At 34.0% G+C, this 15,392-nt stretch overlaps 1 protein-coding gene across 1 annotated transcript in view; it reads right to left on the bottom strand.

Annotated features, from left to right (window-relative positions):
- The window catches only part of NUBPL (NUBP iron-sulfur cluster assembly factor, mitochondrial), a gene marked incomplete at both ends in the record, with an annotated part of 77,987 nt that overhangs the window by 7,392 nt on the left and 55,203 nt on the right, over nucleotides 1-15,392 (bottom strand). Inside the window, 3 exons of the mRNA XM_079536761.1 lie at nucleotides 3,560-3,642; nucleotides 7,452-7,572; nucleotides 11,859-11,944. Coding sequence (XP_079392887.1) covers nucleotides 3,560-3,642; nucleotides 7,452-7,572; nucleotides 11,859-11,944 — 290 coding nt within the window. The remainder of the gene's footprint in view (nucleotides 1-3,559; nucleotides 3,643-7,451; nucleotides 7,573-11,858; nucleotides 11,945-15,392) is intronic.

The following is a 15,392-nucleotide window of genomic DNA, read 5'->3' as shown; positions in this document are numbered from 1 at the left end:
CTGAATATTAGAGGTGTATCATCTCACTACAACTTTTTTTTTTTTTTTTTTTTTTTTTTTAAATCACCTCATTCCTAAGCCAAGATGAGAGACTACATTTCCTACTTATCTCAGCCTCCAGCACATCTCCTCCCTGAAATTTCTATTTAACCAACACACTCTAGTTTTTAAATGGTGAATGGCTACAGTGGTATAGAAAACATACTTTGAATTCTTTACTTGCTTGCTGACACTGGATTAGGTGGCAGTTTGGTACCAGTTAGTCTGCCTCTTCTGGCAAGGCATGAGCAAATCCACTGTGCCAATGAGGCTGTGAGATACCCAAGAGTTTCAGCCTGGATGTGCTCACAAGATAACCACCCTAAACCTCCTTAAGTTTTCTGCTCACAGATGGAAAAGCTTTTAGAAACCCCTACTAAGTTTATCCCATTGTTGATGGGGAGTTCAACGGACATTTTTAACAATTAGTTTGGTGGGAGAGTATTCCAGTGGAAATAATCATGTTTATCTCTCATTGTGCATCTAGTCCTCTCACCTCCCAGTTTCAAAACCCTCATTTTCTGTTGGTTTTTATTTGCAATCCTTAACAGGTTCTCTCACATTTGAGCATTAACAATTCCTACCTAGCTTCAGTGATTATTCTTTTGTTTTCCATATTTTATGTTGCCCATTTTAACAGTGTTCTTGATTTTTATTTTATTATTTTTTTAAACTAGCTCCTCTAGCTCTGTCCAGAGACTCTTGTATGTTTAAACGAGCAAACAGCAAAGCCCTATCCAGCCAATCCGCCTCCACAACTAAGAGAGGAAGGAAACATTCCCAAGACTCTCAATTACCTATAGAAGGGCCTGGTAAATCTTCACTGTTGATTTAAGAAACGACAAGCTCCCTGTAGAGGACCTTAGATCACTAACAATTGCTGCTGTCTGCTACCTTTCTGTTAGATTACCCTCTGTCATTTAGGCTAATATGCAAGTACAGCAATATTCAATTTTCACAGCACATTTCTACAGCAGATAAAAAAGTTTTGCCAATAAAGTCTGTTTAAAAAAAAGTCGTAATTTAAACAACTAAGCTGACAGACATGTTAATGTGGATAATGTTATACCAAGAGCAAAATGAATTTGCTAATATTCTGTATTTCTCCTTGAGGACATTACCACTTGGGGACTCGAGCTTTAGCAAAATGAATCTTATGTACCCTGTAGATTCTGTGGGAGAAATTTCAAAACTGAAACATCCACTATTTTACAAGTAATTTTATTTCTTCTGGAAGAGTTATTTTGGCTGTTAGTAATTTCCTTGCCAGTTTTGTATAAAGGCAGTTTTCTTCCTCTAACTGCATCTAAGCAAACTAAGCTTTAAAATAAATAATCTAAACTAGTTTGCTCATACAATTTAAAATCCTAGTGGAAATTGAGAGCTATGCTTTTACACATCAGCCAAACAAGGCGAACCCAGAGGTATGTTAGCAAAAAAACAGTACTAGTTAACATTTTAACAACTCCCATTATTCTTGACAGAACTTAAAAGGTGTGACAACATGCTGGGCTTCTGAGAAGTCAGTCATCATTCTTATCCCCCACTGCCTAACTTAACTAGATATTATTTCAGTTCTGTAAGCCTCTATTTCATTTTTAAGTGTGTTCTAACAAAGACAAGAGAATTTTGTATACAAAAATCTGTAAATTTAAGGGACAAGTGCAGAGATAATTTCAGCAGCTCAGAACACATTGTTCTCTATCTGAATAGCTATGATTGTTCCTGCCCGAATAGCCACAATTTTAGTTTATTTGAGAAATAAACTCATGGTGATGGGTGTCATGCATTAAAGATTAGAATCTGACCTTAAGTCCTCTCCCACCATCAGGTATATGCTAAGAATTTCATTTTTCTTTTAAAATATAAGAGAACAACAATCACTTTCTCTGTCTTTATTACGAGAAGCAAATCAGTGATTTTTTTTTCATACTGTGAAGATTAGTTATATCTAAAAAAAAAAAAAAAACGAAGCTCACTCTCTGAGGAGAATGATTATCTCACAGACACAATGGCACAGAAGAATATTAAAAGTTTTCCCCAGAGTCACACATATTTGTCAATCTTTATTCCACTCCATATTTAACTTAATTGCCACAAATGGTGCTTATAACCCCTCCTTTCATTACCAAGAACAGTCCAAGAAGGAACAGATGGCAACCCTACAGACTCTCTTGTCTTTCTTAATTTTCAGAATGCTGTCCTGCACATATGTATATAAGCTCAGACTCCCGCAGGCTACAGACGCTTGGTTAATACAGATTTCAGAAATTGTTAGTGTTCCATATTGGTATGCTTAACTGTTTTGCATGAACTTTGACCTAAACTATACATATATTAAAAACCCTAGCACTTCTGATCAGAATTCCCAGATAGAAACTACAACATTGGTTGAAATTCCTTTCCACAAGGATCTAGAATGAAGATCACTACATTATTCCACAGTCAGCAAAGGCCTTGTCGAAGACTAGCAAAATTATGCATTCAATGAGAAATAGGGATGCTGTAGTGCTGTTGCTCTATCCAATTTGAAAAAAAAAAACATGCTGCAACGTAAGTCACTATTCATCAGCACATTAACAATACTGGATTATTCCCCCTCATTATTTTAAAAGAACGGGCAGGAAAAGTTATTTCAGTCTGTACCTAGCAATTATTGTATTAGAAAGAATACGTTATTGGTACTTTCTACCTTATCTGTAACTAATTCTAGCATCTATTATCATCACTTTTTTTTTTTTAAGGTATCATCTATTCAGCCTACAATAGTAAGGCTGCATTATTCAGTACACTGTGCCTACACAACATGGCAGATAACATCCTGCCCTACAGAGCATGACAAACAAACTCCAGCAGAGGAGACAGGAAAAAAAAAACCTGGTCTCCAATTGTTAATGAAATTTTATATGCACAACTGCTTTTCCTCTGAGACTTGCATATTTGACTGCCACCATCTCGACAACTCACACTTTCCTTTGGCAATAAAATGTTATGGTAAATGCACAGAAAAATCCATTTCCTCTTGTGTGCAAATTCCTCCACTTCGTGCTGAAAACAACCCAGGTACTGACAATACGCAGATTTTGCTTCAAACATTTTTTGATGGGATCCTTTGACAGTTTCCAGGCTCCACTACCAAAGGCTCAACTGACAGTTTTAGAGGACCTCCATTAACTGCATGGTCTCATGTGGCTTAACATTGACCTTCCTCCTTAGCATACCAGATCCTGAATCAAATCATTGCTATTCTGAATCAAGCAAAAACACATGCACACAAGCAAAACCCATCAGCAGCATTTCAAAAAACTGGGAAACATAAGGGCCAAAATTACTTAAACTTTCTTTTACAGCAACTTCATTTTCCTCAGTTACATTCAGGCACATATTTGTTTTCAAACAGTAATAAAAAGAAGCAATCTCCATCCACTTTTTTTTTTGAAGGGTGAGAGTGAGATGAGGATCGTGGGTTTTTTTGTGTTTTTTTTTTGTTTGTTTTTAAATCACAGTGCACCAGACTTACGGCATCACTTTGAGGCTGTGAGATCACAACAGGCTGCCCTGAATCACAGGTCTCCCGAATATTAACTTGCAGTGGAACGTCTCCTGTATTAAAGACACCAAACACGTGTAAGCAAAGACCTAAGATATCTTCAGTGTTTCATCAAAATAGCCCTGAAGTGACTTGAAAACAAACTCCAGTTTTCTTGAAGTTCTTCGTATTATTTATTATAATATATATATACACATTAAAAAAAACAATCAGCATTTCAAATGAAAATTGGCTGCAGAACAATTTCTATATATCTCCAGTGTTTAATGCCAAATGTAATCTGGCATTTTCAACTTCTGAATATGACAGAATATCCTAGGTAATAAATAAGGACAGGTTGCTTGTTTTTTTCTCTTGATTACACAGAAAGATACAAGCTGAGATACAAACTATTTCAAGTACATGAAGTTTGCAACATTAGGCAACTACTCATGCAACTTCCTATCCCTTGACTATATTATTTTCAGTGCTTTTTAAAGATCTTAATAGCCATTCAAAGATTCCTTTGAACACTTAATTTCCAAATAATAACATTTGTTATTGTCCTAATTAGGTTCTGTATCCAATTAAAAAGTAGATAAGTATTGAGTTCCTTCTTTCCAACAGAAATCTTTTTAATATTCTTTTATAACAAGCAGGGAACTATCAGAGAGGAAAGCAATGTTCTGAAGAAGACTCAACTAGTCACCCTATACCACTCTGAAACACACTTTCTAAAATACAGTTTTTCAGCCCTAAAGAAAACTTGAAGCTACCACGTTCAGTTCATTACTACAGAAATAATTAAGAGGTGAATTGAAAACCAACTTTCGTAATGAAAGATATAGCTGTACTTTACATCACAGATTGATGTAGACAGAATACACCATGCTTCATTCAATTTTGACTTGTCTCAGAAGCTGCAATTTTAATTCATACATTTTAGCAACATTTAATTAGCCTCAACCAAGCCAGTGCAGATTAATGAAGTCCAATATAGTTAGAGAATGAAACATTTAAATGGGTGCTATAAAAACTGACAAAATTTAGAAATTACAAAGCTTGTTAAGAAAAAAAAAAAAAGAGAATGAAAAGCACATAGGAAATGAAATCAATAGCAGACAAAAGCAGTGGCTCCATGATTACGGAGCAGAATGCTTAAAGAAATTCAGGTGTTTTGTTTTTTTTTTTATTATTATTATTACCATCCATTTGCTTTAAATTTAACTATGGCTTATTTTTTTTTTCCAATCTTGAATGACTATTCTTAGCTATAATAAGTAAATAAACAAATGGAGTCCTTTAAAATTTTCTTTTGCTCTTAACGTTCTTATTAACAGAATAAGAGTAACTTCATAAATATCCCAGAACTTAGCTCTTACAATTACTTTGTGTAAAGACTAATAATCTTCACTTGCTTTTCCAAACAGCGTTCTCTGTCAATTTAATAACAATATCAAAATTACAAAAAAGATCTATCCTGCTACCGAGAGGCAGCTTTTCTCTTATCTTCCCAACACTTACAAAGATCTGATGGCCCAACAGAAGCACAAGGTCTTTCACACACAAAAGCGCAAGTCAGAGAAGACAAAGCAACAGGCAAATCCAATTAAAAAAAAAAAGTCAAAACTTTATTAAACAGAAGCACAAAAACCATAAAAAAAAATCTGTGCATCTGTTTGGATAATAAGAATTTGAGGAAGATGAAGCTTTTGCACTGCTCATCATTTAGAAGATGATGGGAACTTATCAATGTATCAGATCTACATTTTTCTGATGTTAATCATTTAATAATGCAAAGAAAGCCTAAGTGCTCAAAAATTTTTATTATATTATAGGAAATAAATAAATAAATCTCAGAGTCTCTGCTGCCTCTATTAGCAGACAGTTTAATAAGTTTAGAAGTGCAGAAGTCAGCACACAGAGCACAGTAGTCATTTATCTTAGCAGTATGTAAATCAATGGCATATCTTTCTGGTCATAATTATGGCCACTCAACTGTAATAGGAAAAAAAAATAATCAAAATAGGGGAATTTCAGAGACAGAGAAAGAAATAATCAGCAATGCAAAATCTTTCTCATGGACTTCAGCATTCTTTCCTACACGAAAGAATTAAAAGACGAGAGAAAACCTACATGAAATAACAAATGAAACTCAGAAAGTGTACTGGTGACTCAATTGTCTTCTGTCATAAACAAGAATTGGAGAGGTTTTCAACAATATTAAAGGCTGCACTTTCTGAGAAAGTAATTGAAAAATACTTTTGTGTTCTGCACACTGTTAGCTTGCAGAACTTACTGGATATTATCAGAGAAACTAAGATCCATCAGGATTTATATGAGAACTAGGTCTTTAGCTGAACAAACAGAATAGCAAGATATAAACAAAATAAATTTTTACAGATAAATACAGATAAAATCTCTCAAAGCTTTTGGGTGCAATTCAATAGCAAGAGGATAAAACTACCATTTGGGAAAGATTAACATATAAGCTGTAAGCAAAAATGTTTGTAATACCATATGGTATTATTGTGCAGTGGTCACCCTTGAAATACAAACCCACTAAACAGATCAAGTACTCTGATTCTAAATTTAGCCCTTGGGGCACTTTTCTTAATCTTAAAATTGCCGTCAGAAGGATTGACTAAGGTAGACTTCACTCTGCCTTTCTTCATACACTGCATTTATCCCCTAACAAAATTCCTAACGTATCAGACCTTTAATTATTAAATACTATTACTAATATTATAATCAGTTCTGCCCTCTTAGGAAATACCAGAAAACATTTACAGGACCAATGGTAGGACAGATCATTTGTGCCTGTGGATCTAACCGCAGATTTGATTCAACTCCTTACAGAACATTTGCATCCATTCACATCACCAAGGGCTGCAGAAGTCTCCCCCTGGGCTCTGATCACAACTCATTATACACTCAGAACACTAAAAGATAGCCCAAATGTGTGTCTTTAATTATGTGCTGCCATGCTATTTTTAATTTGTGTCAGACCTTGAAGTTTTTGTGTTGATTTTTCTAAGTGAGCTTCCTGGTTCTTTTAATAAATTAGCTATGGAAAATCGTTGAGATAATTATAGTAATACATGAAAACATATCATTAACACATGCAATTATCCCATTTACCAACTTAATTATGCTGTGTTATATTCTACAATTTTTTTTTCTTCACTGATAATACAGGTTGAAATATGCCTTTTTAAAGCAGCAATGTGTTTTTTATAGATCAAAGTATATTTTAAATTTATGCCAGATTATTTGATCATGGACAATTTCTGTTTTAAAGAAATATAATTTTCTCTTCACAACAACATTTTGCAAGTCAGCATATTCTTTTAATTTCAACACTTATATATAATCATTACACTCTGCTTGCTTCCATGCAAGAGTCAAGATATCTTCACTTGGACATAAAAATAACTGCTCTAATGAACTGCATATCAAACTGGCATATTTATTTCACAAATATAACAACGTATTTCATTTAAATGAAATAAAACTTTTATAGGCACTAAGATAGTCCTTAGGTTTATGTTCTACAGGACCACACAGAAGTCTTGACTGTCTGTAATTATTGGTATGTGATATGTAATATATTGAATTTCAGGTAATATAGCACATAAAAAAAAAAACCAAACAATCCACATTCTGCATAGTATATAATTTAAGAGATTTAAGATGCAGTTCAAGAATTAACAAGAATAATCCTGAGCATAAGTCTGAGCACGCAACAAAAGTGACATTCAATATCTTAAACTATAATTCTATTGTATTTAAACAATGTCTGAATATACAATACTTTAGAATCTATACTTCAATTAAAGCCTTCCATATTCATGTCATTAATAAGCTATTTCTGTATTCTTACCTAGAACATCCAATCCAACAGTTTTTGCTAGATCTCTTACACCATCTGCTCCAAAAATATGTGTCTCATGTTTACATTTGGGACACTGGAAAACACTCATATTCTGAACTAGTCCTAAAACCTGTCAAATGAAAAAGGAGAATGTTAACACCTGGGATTCAAGCTTCAGTTCTTATTCATCTCTGACAGCAAAGAAGAGATTATCAACACAGCATCAACAAATCATCATCAGTTACTTTCACTTCCATTTCTAAATTATTTCTACTTTTTTTTTTTTTTTTTTTCCATAATTATACATCTAAAGGATTAACTTACACGACACAAAAGTACCTCTTGCACTAGTCTAACTTTTCAACAGATCTCCTTCTCAGACAAGATGTGTTACATTTCTGACCTTTGAATAGCATTTTTTAGCTTTGTAATTTTAGGTTTTGGGATACAAAATAATAATTAAAAAAAAATTAAAGAAACAACAATCAAATGTGCTTTTTAGATATTTTATAACTTTTCCTGAAAGAAAAAGTTTTCAAAAAGGATCAGATTTGCTATTTTTCTGTAAAGGAGGAAAAAATTTTAAAGATCAAATAAAAATAATTATGTGAAAGGAAGTGACAAAAACTACTTTTCTGTTGATGTCGGATGTTCATCTACATCCCTGTAAAACATCTCCTGCAAATTTGTCAAATCAGGCACATAAATATCTTCTTTCACAATGTACAGCAATGCTCATGATAAAATAGATCTCATTTTATTCACCTAGTAAACAAGCCTGTTCATTGAGGAAGAGCAGAATTTCTCAGAAGTGATGACAACAGCACACAAACACTGCGAAAGAGAACTCATCCCTATTTGCTAATCAACAGAAGACTCGCTTTGGTGGTTCCACATTAGAAAATTTCAGTTCAAGATACTTATGCTACAGATGAATATATATTTTTAAGTTCAGAAAAGCTGTTACATATCTTGTGACATTCTGTGCTTCTTAAAATTCGCCTAAGCATTCTGGTTACATGTTTTGAAGAAACTAACAAAGTTAGAGGAATAATACATCCACTATGTTAATGAAATAATGATCCAAAAGGATGCTGGTTCAATGCAAGCAACAGCAATTACCTTACTTATTAACAGTAACGTACAACCTTTGGTCTTAAAGTTTTAACTAAAAGAATACGGAGGTAGCACTGTGAGCAGGTAAAGGCCTGTTCTTTACAATTTCTTAAAGAAAGTTTCCTTGCATCAAGGTTAAAACTAATCAAAGGATGATAATCTCTTTTTGTTTCCTATACCACTGTTACATGTTCCACATTACTTTTTAAATCTTCACTCATGTAAAATTTTCAGAGTTTAAAGTAAGCAACTTTCAAAGAAACAGACAATATACGTGTGGATAGATAGATAGATGCAAACATATGCATGCCATCATCTGTAGCACATGAAAAAAGAGATCTTGATATTTATACTCAAAAGGAATTCATCCCACTCCAGATAACTTGGGTCTTTAACTTTTTATTCTCCTCAATATGTTTATACAATGTTTATGATACAGCAAATTCATAATCAAAGTCATTCAGCCTACTAATGTTTCATGAACAGCTCAGAAATATTACAGCTGTTTTGTTAATTCTTTGATCATCTAGTACCTAAAGATGTCTGTCTGCACCAGTTAACACAAATACTGAGCTACAGTTGAATTCCCAAAGCTAGATTGGCTTTAGAAGTCCTATTCACTGTCCTTTTTGGTTTTAATTTAAACAAACCTTACTAAAAGCACGTGACATTTCAGCACTACAATATTGCTTTTATTATCTCAGCCTCATTCCCATCTGTCAAACACCAAATAGTACATATTTACTAAGGTATAAATTGTTGTTCTTGTACACAACTAGACTTTTGTAATATTAGTTGCCAATTACAAATACTAAATTTAATTCAGAATCTGTGCAAATATACAAACCTTGATCAGCGAAGTGTATTTTTAGCACATATCACTGCAGACACTTGGATAAACAAGAGATTTCACTATTACTTTCAGAGCCCTTAAATCTATAGAAAATGTAATAGGTTTTGCTAATGAAGTCAATAATGACTCTTATTTCGCTGTTTAAATACTATTTTTGGAAAAGCCTCCAGGTTTGTCTGGACAAACTATTCTACAAGCATGCATGAATCCTGTTCTGCTCCTCAGTGAGCTCTTCTGCCTGCATACTTCTCTGAAAAGTTGGCTCAGTGAAACAAACACTAGATGCTCTGCAGCACAGAAGCCAGCCTACAATACCTACAATAGCCTACAAAAAGTCATAGTCCTAATGCTGAACTTCTTTGGTCAAACTGTTTTATTTTGAATAGTGAAAAGACGTCAAGAAATAACAAGAAAGTAAGAAAGTGGCAAATTCTCATTATGAATTATCTGTGCACATACGGTTTCTGAATGCTTATAAGTTCTTTTTGCTCAATTAACCTTTTGATTACACAACATATGGTGCCCAAATCCAAATATACACTACCTTCTCCAGACAAGGAAAAAATCCTGAGAAACTCTTAAATTTCAAATCAGTAAAGGACAAACAACATTAACAATTGTGACTCAGATTCAATTTTGACTTAAAACTAAATGCAATACATAGGCAGGACCTTCTTTAACACTGATGTAAAGGAAACACTTATGTTGATGTATGTATAAATTGAGAAAAGAAAAAAGGAACAACATGTAAGAACTCTAGTGCACTGATTTCAGTGCATTGCAATCCACCATCAGGCATAACAGTGTTGTTGTGGCTTATCACTTGATTAAAATAGAACTAGTCATTCTATTTAGTCCACATACATACTTAAATCTTGTCTACCATGCATCAGGTTAAGCCAAGCCTACCACAGAATACTTGGCTTTGTTGGAAGCCATTCTCTGCAAAAAACATTGAATGAAACTGACTTAAGAAATTTGGAGAATTTCTCACTAGAAGGAAAATTCAGCAAATTACTAAATTAAATGTGATCTTACATGAAAAGTCATTCTGCACAATTTTAGTAAATCCAAACATATAATCAAAATAGAACATTTCATATGCTGCTCTTCTGTCGTATATTTTTTCTTCTAGTAGTAAACAGCAAATGCTACCACACTTTCATTTTGGTGCAAAGACACTTGAGCAGTTAATAATAAGGAATGTGTCAATTTATGTCTTTTGTCATGCTATTTGGCAAACTAAAACAAAAAAATGCTGGCTTTTAAAAGAGCTAAAAATGCTACTGAAGCTACTAAGTGTTTCCCTGTCTTAACAAAAAGTAAAAGTAACCTTCACAGAGATGAGCCAGACAACAATTTTTTTTTTTTTTTAAGTATCGTAAATAGCTTTTTCCTTTACTGTTTCAAATAATGAATAGTAATAATGAATAGTTTGTATTTTCTCATCACATGCACATTTCAAATGAAAAATGAGTCTTCATGAACACGCACGAGAGTAGAACGTTCTGTTACTTAGCAACTTGTAACACTGTCAAGACCTTAAATCAATGTAATCATACTTAAAAGAAAAAAAAACATTTAAGAAGTAACCTAGTTAGTTTATTTTAAATGAATATATTTTTGTTTACTATTATCCATCTATTTCAAATTCCTTTATTTGGTTCTTCAGTTTGAGAGTGGTGAGATGCTGGAACAGGCTGTTCAGAGAGATTGTGGATGCTTCATCCCTGGAGGTGTTCAAGAGCAGGTTGGATGGGGCCCTGAGCAACCTGGTCTAATTCTATGATTCTATCATTCAGTTTAAATGTAAAACATTAATTCTATTATTTGCTCCATTTCAGTCCATATGAATATAGGGGATAATACTGAACTTTGCATTTCCCAAACAAGCAAGCTACCACATAAGCTCTAAGCATAATGAAAACAAGGTGAAAACGATGGACTTCTTTCAGTGACAGTCACAGAGCCTTTCAAATGGCAGTGACAATTAGGTACACACAACTCCCCAAAACTTAAACTTCCTTCTTAAATTGTAGAGATATATGATTTTCCTCTCATCTAACAGAATGTTAGGTTAGAGCTATTCTTGAGAACACATAACAAGGATACAGAAAGGCAGTACATTTGGAAAGAAGAGATTACTTTATAAATTACTTTATTTAGCTGGTTAGCATTCTGATCCATTCCAGGTGATTAAACAAATTGATTGAAAATAAATTGAATACTATTATTACTTGATGCTGAGAATTTTTTTTCCTTCTGCTAAAGAAAGCTTCTGAGACAGATAGGAGGCAGATTCTAACTTTTTTTTTTTTTAAACAAGAATTTTTGACATTCAAGTGATCCAAGTGGATTGTTCATCTACCACAAATATAGAAAAATTTCAGATTTTTGGAATTATTATTTTTTTTTAATCTACTGGTATTTTTAATGTAGATGCTTACAGGTACATGGACTTTTCTAAACATTTCAGTTCCTTTGCGTGCATCCAACAAAGCCACGTCTTGTGGAGTAGAGACGATTACAGCTCCTGAGAAAAGAAATATGAAATATCATTAGTTTAAATTATGATTCATAACTGCTAAGTATCTTGACAGTTTAACAGTTTTTTGGTGCTTTCTTCCCCCTCTCCTCCCTGTTTAAGAAAGAACATTATCCTGTTTCTTTACAATGCAGTGACCAAAACTGCATGAGATATGATGCAGAGTAATAAAAAAATAACTTAAGACTTTTTTGCCCTATATTTTTCTATGTGGAAACTACTTTACTATGTAAATGAGAAAACTGATCTAGCTGCCACGTGACCACGAACAGATGACAGGATGGACGTAGCTTTTCAGAGGCACAACACCATAGATGCACGGGACTTCACAGCAGGAGCTCTAGCATCTTAAGAACCCTCCCAGTTCGCAAAGCACTAGGATAGGAAACCCTCAGATGGCTCCATGCAATCCATGTGCTGACTGACGGCATCTCTCCTGCATGACAGTCAGACATTTCCAAACATTGCCTAACAGCACATGTGAATGTTTTCGACCAGTATGCTTAACCTCTACTTAAAAAGGAAAATACAATCTGGTGTTTCACTCCTGAAAAGCTGCCTCTCTCTGCCTTACATAATATTAGACTTAAGTCCAAAAACTGAACAGCGTATGTAACACATTAAGCAAACAATTTCCTATTGTTCTCTAAAACTCTGGAATGCAAGTAATTTGCTGTTTTTCCTAAGCTGACCTGTTTCCAGTGACACGGCAAAGAATAACATGGAATCCTTTCAGCTACATCCACACTTAAACTGGTCTTTTCAATGAAGGGTATTTTACATTTTATTGCCAACACTGAAATACAGAGTTAATTCCACAAAATGAACACACCCTAACTGAAATGTAGTGTACAAACTAGTAGCTCAGACTTAACAGCCCTGAATCTTTTAAATGATTTTTTTTGTTGTTAAAAAATAATTGTAAAATGAAGATCTTTGAATATTTAGACAAAAAGCTTCTTATAGCTGTCTTCTCAGACAAAACCAGGAAACTAGAATTTTCTGTTGAATGTCTATACATGCATGTTAGCTATCCCACACAACAAGCTTTTGTATACTTTTTTGTAGACATAAATGTTCAGCATTCCCTGGATCTCCATGTAGCAGTTAACAGGCAGTCAGCAAAACTTAATTCCCCATTTTCTGGTCCAATATTTTTTAACAACTCAAATGAATGGCATGAAGTACAGAGGTTATGAACAATGAAAACATCCACTATAACCACAGGCAGTCTATGTGAAAGGTGTTTTTTATTGACAAATTCTCTTGCTAGAGAACCTCACATAAAGGGAGAAACTAATAAGATGAAATGATCCATTGGCATTTCACAGACTTTAGGCTGTCATGAATACCAACTCCCTTTATAAAAAAGAGCAGACTTCTGAGATACATGAGTTAAAACTAGGCTTGTAGACAGCCTGCACTTTTTTTTCCATAGAATGAAAGTCTACACAATCAAGAATCTGCTTGTGCTGACACTATATAGGTCTCTTCTATTTTCCTTTTCACTCTGAAAGGGATTATGGATATACATAAAAAACACTTTTTTTTTTTTTTTTTTTTTAAGTTGTTACTCCACTTTATGAGAATAAAGAAATCTGAAATCATTCTCCTATTGACACTGAGGACAGAACATCTTTGAAAATGAGGCAACATCATAGTGCTTCCTCTGATAGCCACTGAGGTAACTGTAACAGGAGCAGTACAAAGCCTCACTAAGACTATCTGCCAGTGGCTTAAGCAAGCAGAGAACAGCATTCACTTATCAGACTGGTAACCTTCCTCAACAATGTGACACATCCATAAGCAGTTTAAAGAAGGTTACTTTGAATTACTGTACTTTCATTAGGATTTGTCCTCTGGCTCCAATGCACTTTCCTGAGGCTCCAACTACTTTACGGAACCATCACTAAGTGATTTACCTCACAATAACATGGAAGATAAAGGACATCTCCCAATTTAAATTTCTTGAAATAAAATGTAAATTAAAGGTGGTCTCAAGGAAGTGCTACTCACCAATTCTAATCTAAATTCTAACAAAATAATTCTAACAAAAATAACTTCCACAGTAAGTTACTGATTTCATTTACTTCTTCTTATTAGAGGTAATCCTGACTCAGTTTTGAACATGCTAATTTAGGAAAGTGGAAGCACACTTCAGTTCTTTAGTAGCTTCTACCCTAGACTCCATTTATATATAATTTAGTAATGATTAAATTCTTAAAATAAACTGTAAACATGATACAAGTTTAAAAAGTTTATATTGCAGCCACCAGAGATTTACTGACTTGTAGAATTTGATGAGCCTTTTGAACTATTTATGAAATACCTGTTTGGTGAGTGATTACTTCTTTGCAATCAACTGAAACTCAGTCAAAAAAAAAAAAAAAAAAAAAAAGGACTGGAAGGGACTTCAAAGGCCTCCACTCCACTCCACATATTGATATCTAAATCCATGCATAACCCACCCAAAACTCAAAGTGTAATTACTGATTAGGGAGAAGATCCAGAAATCTGTGTTTCACATACAGACTAAAACAGCACAACCAGCTTGTACTGACTTACACCAACACACTTTAATCATACTTTCTCTCCTTGGTACAACTGCTAGCCGAACAAACTCAACCTGAAGTTCAAGAATTTAAGTACTTAGCAGCATTATTTCCTCCACCAGCAGCAGAATATAGCAGAGAGATTTTCCTTGGTGCTCCCCTTCACTGAATAAATTTGCATGTTTAATTTGGAAAGCAATTCAAATGATGAGCAAGAAAGAACACAACTTCCCTTGCTGTTTCTGTTCTACATGTTTAATAGGAATATCAAACAGTCAAGAGTTATTTTGATCAACAAAGTAATGAAATATGACTGAATTCACACACACACTAGGTCTCTTGAAGCAATACGTGCAATGTTTACACAAGCTTGACTGAAGGAGGCAAATGAAGGCTGACAAATTGAACAGAGAGGTTGCAGAAACTATAATGTTATCACATTTCACATTAAAACATACCACAAATTCTGTGTTAGCAGCTGCATGGAGAATAATTTCTATGCCTTAAGCATACTGAGGATATCTACCTTAAACACATTTACGTTTAACTGACATATCTACTTATTCATGCATTTCATTTATTTTTCTAACTTCATCATATTTCAGCTGGCAAAAAGCTGATGCACTTTGCATTAATAAAAACTATGCTAACTCCATTTTGAATACTTAGCATGCATAACAGGGAGACGGAATGAACAGTGGGTCTAGAAGACTGATGTTTGCCTTTTTCCTTAAACCCCAGGTGCTTACTCCCAGTAAAAGAAATGTGTGCTCATACAACACTGGTACTCACCTCACTGGTGGACTGGTGCTTAGGAAATTAGGAATGCTGACAAAGCTTTAAAGTTCTGGATATAGAAAACATTACCTCTATTCAGCATGTCA

Source organism: Tetrao urogallus (genome assembly GCF_951394365.1).
Source record: "Tetrao urogallus genome assembly, chromosome: 6".
In the NCBI taxonomy this organism is placed as follows: Eukaryota; Metazoa; Chordata; class Aves; order Galliformes; family Phasianidae; genus Tetrao; species Tetrao urogallus.
Note: the sequence above shows the minus strand (reverse complement) of the source record. Positions and strands in the feature narration are given on the sequence as shown.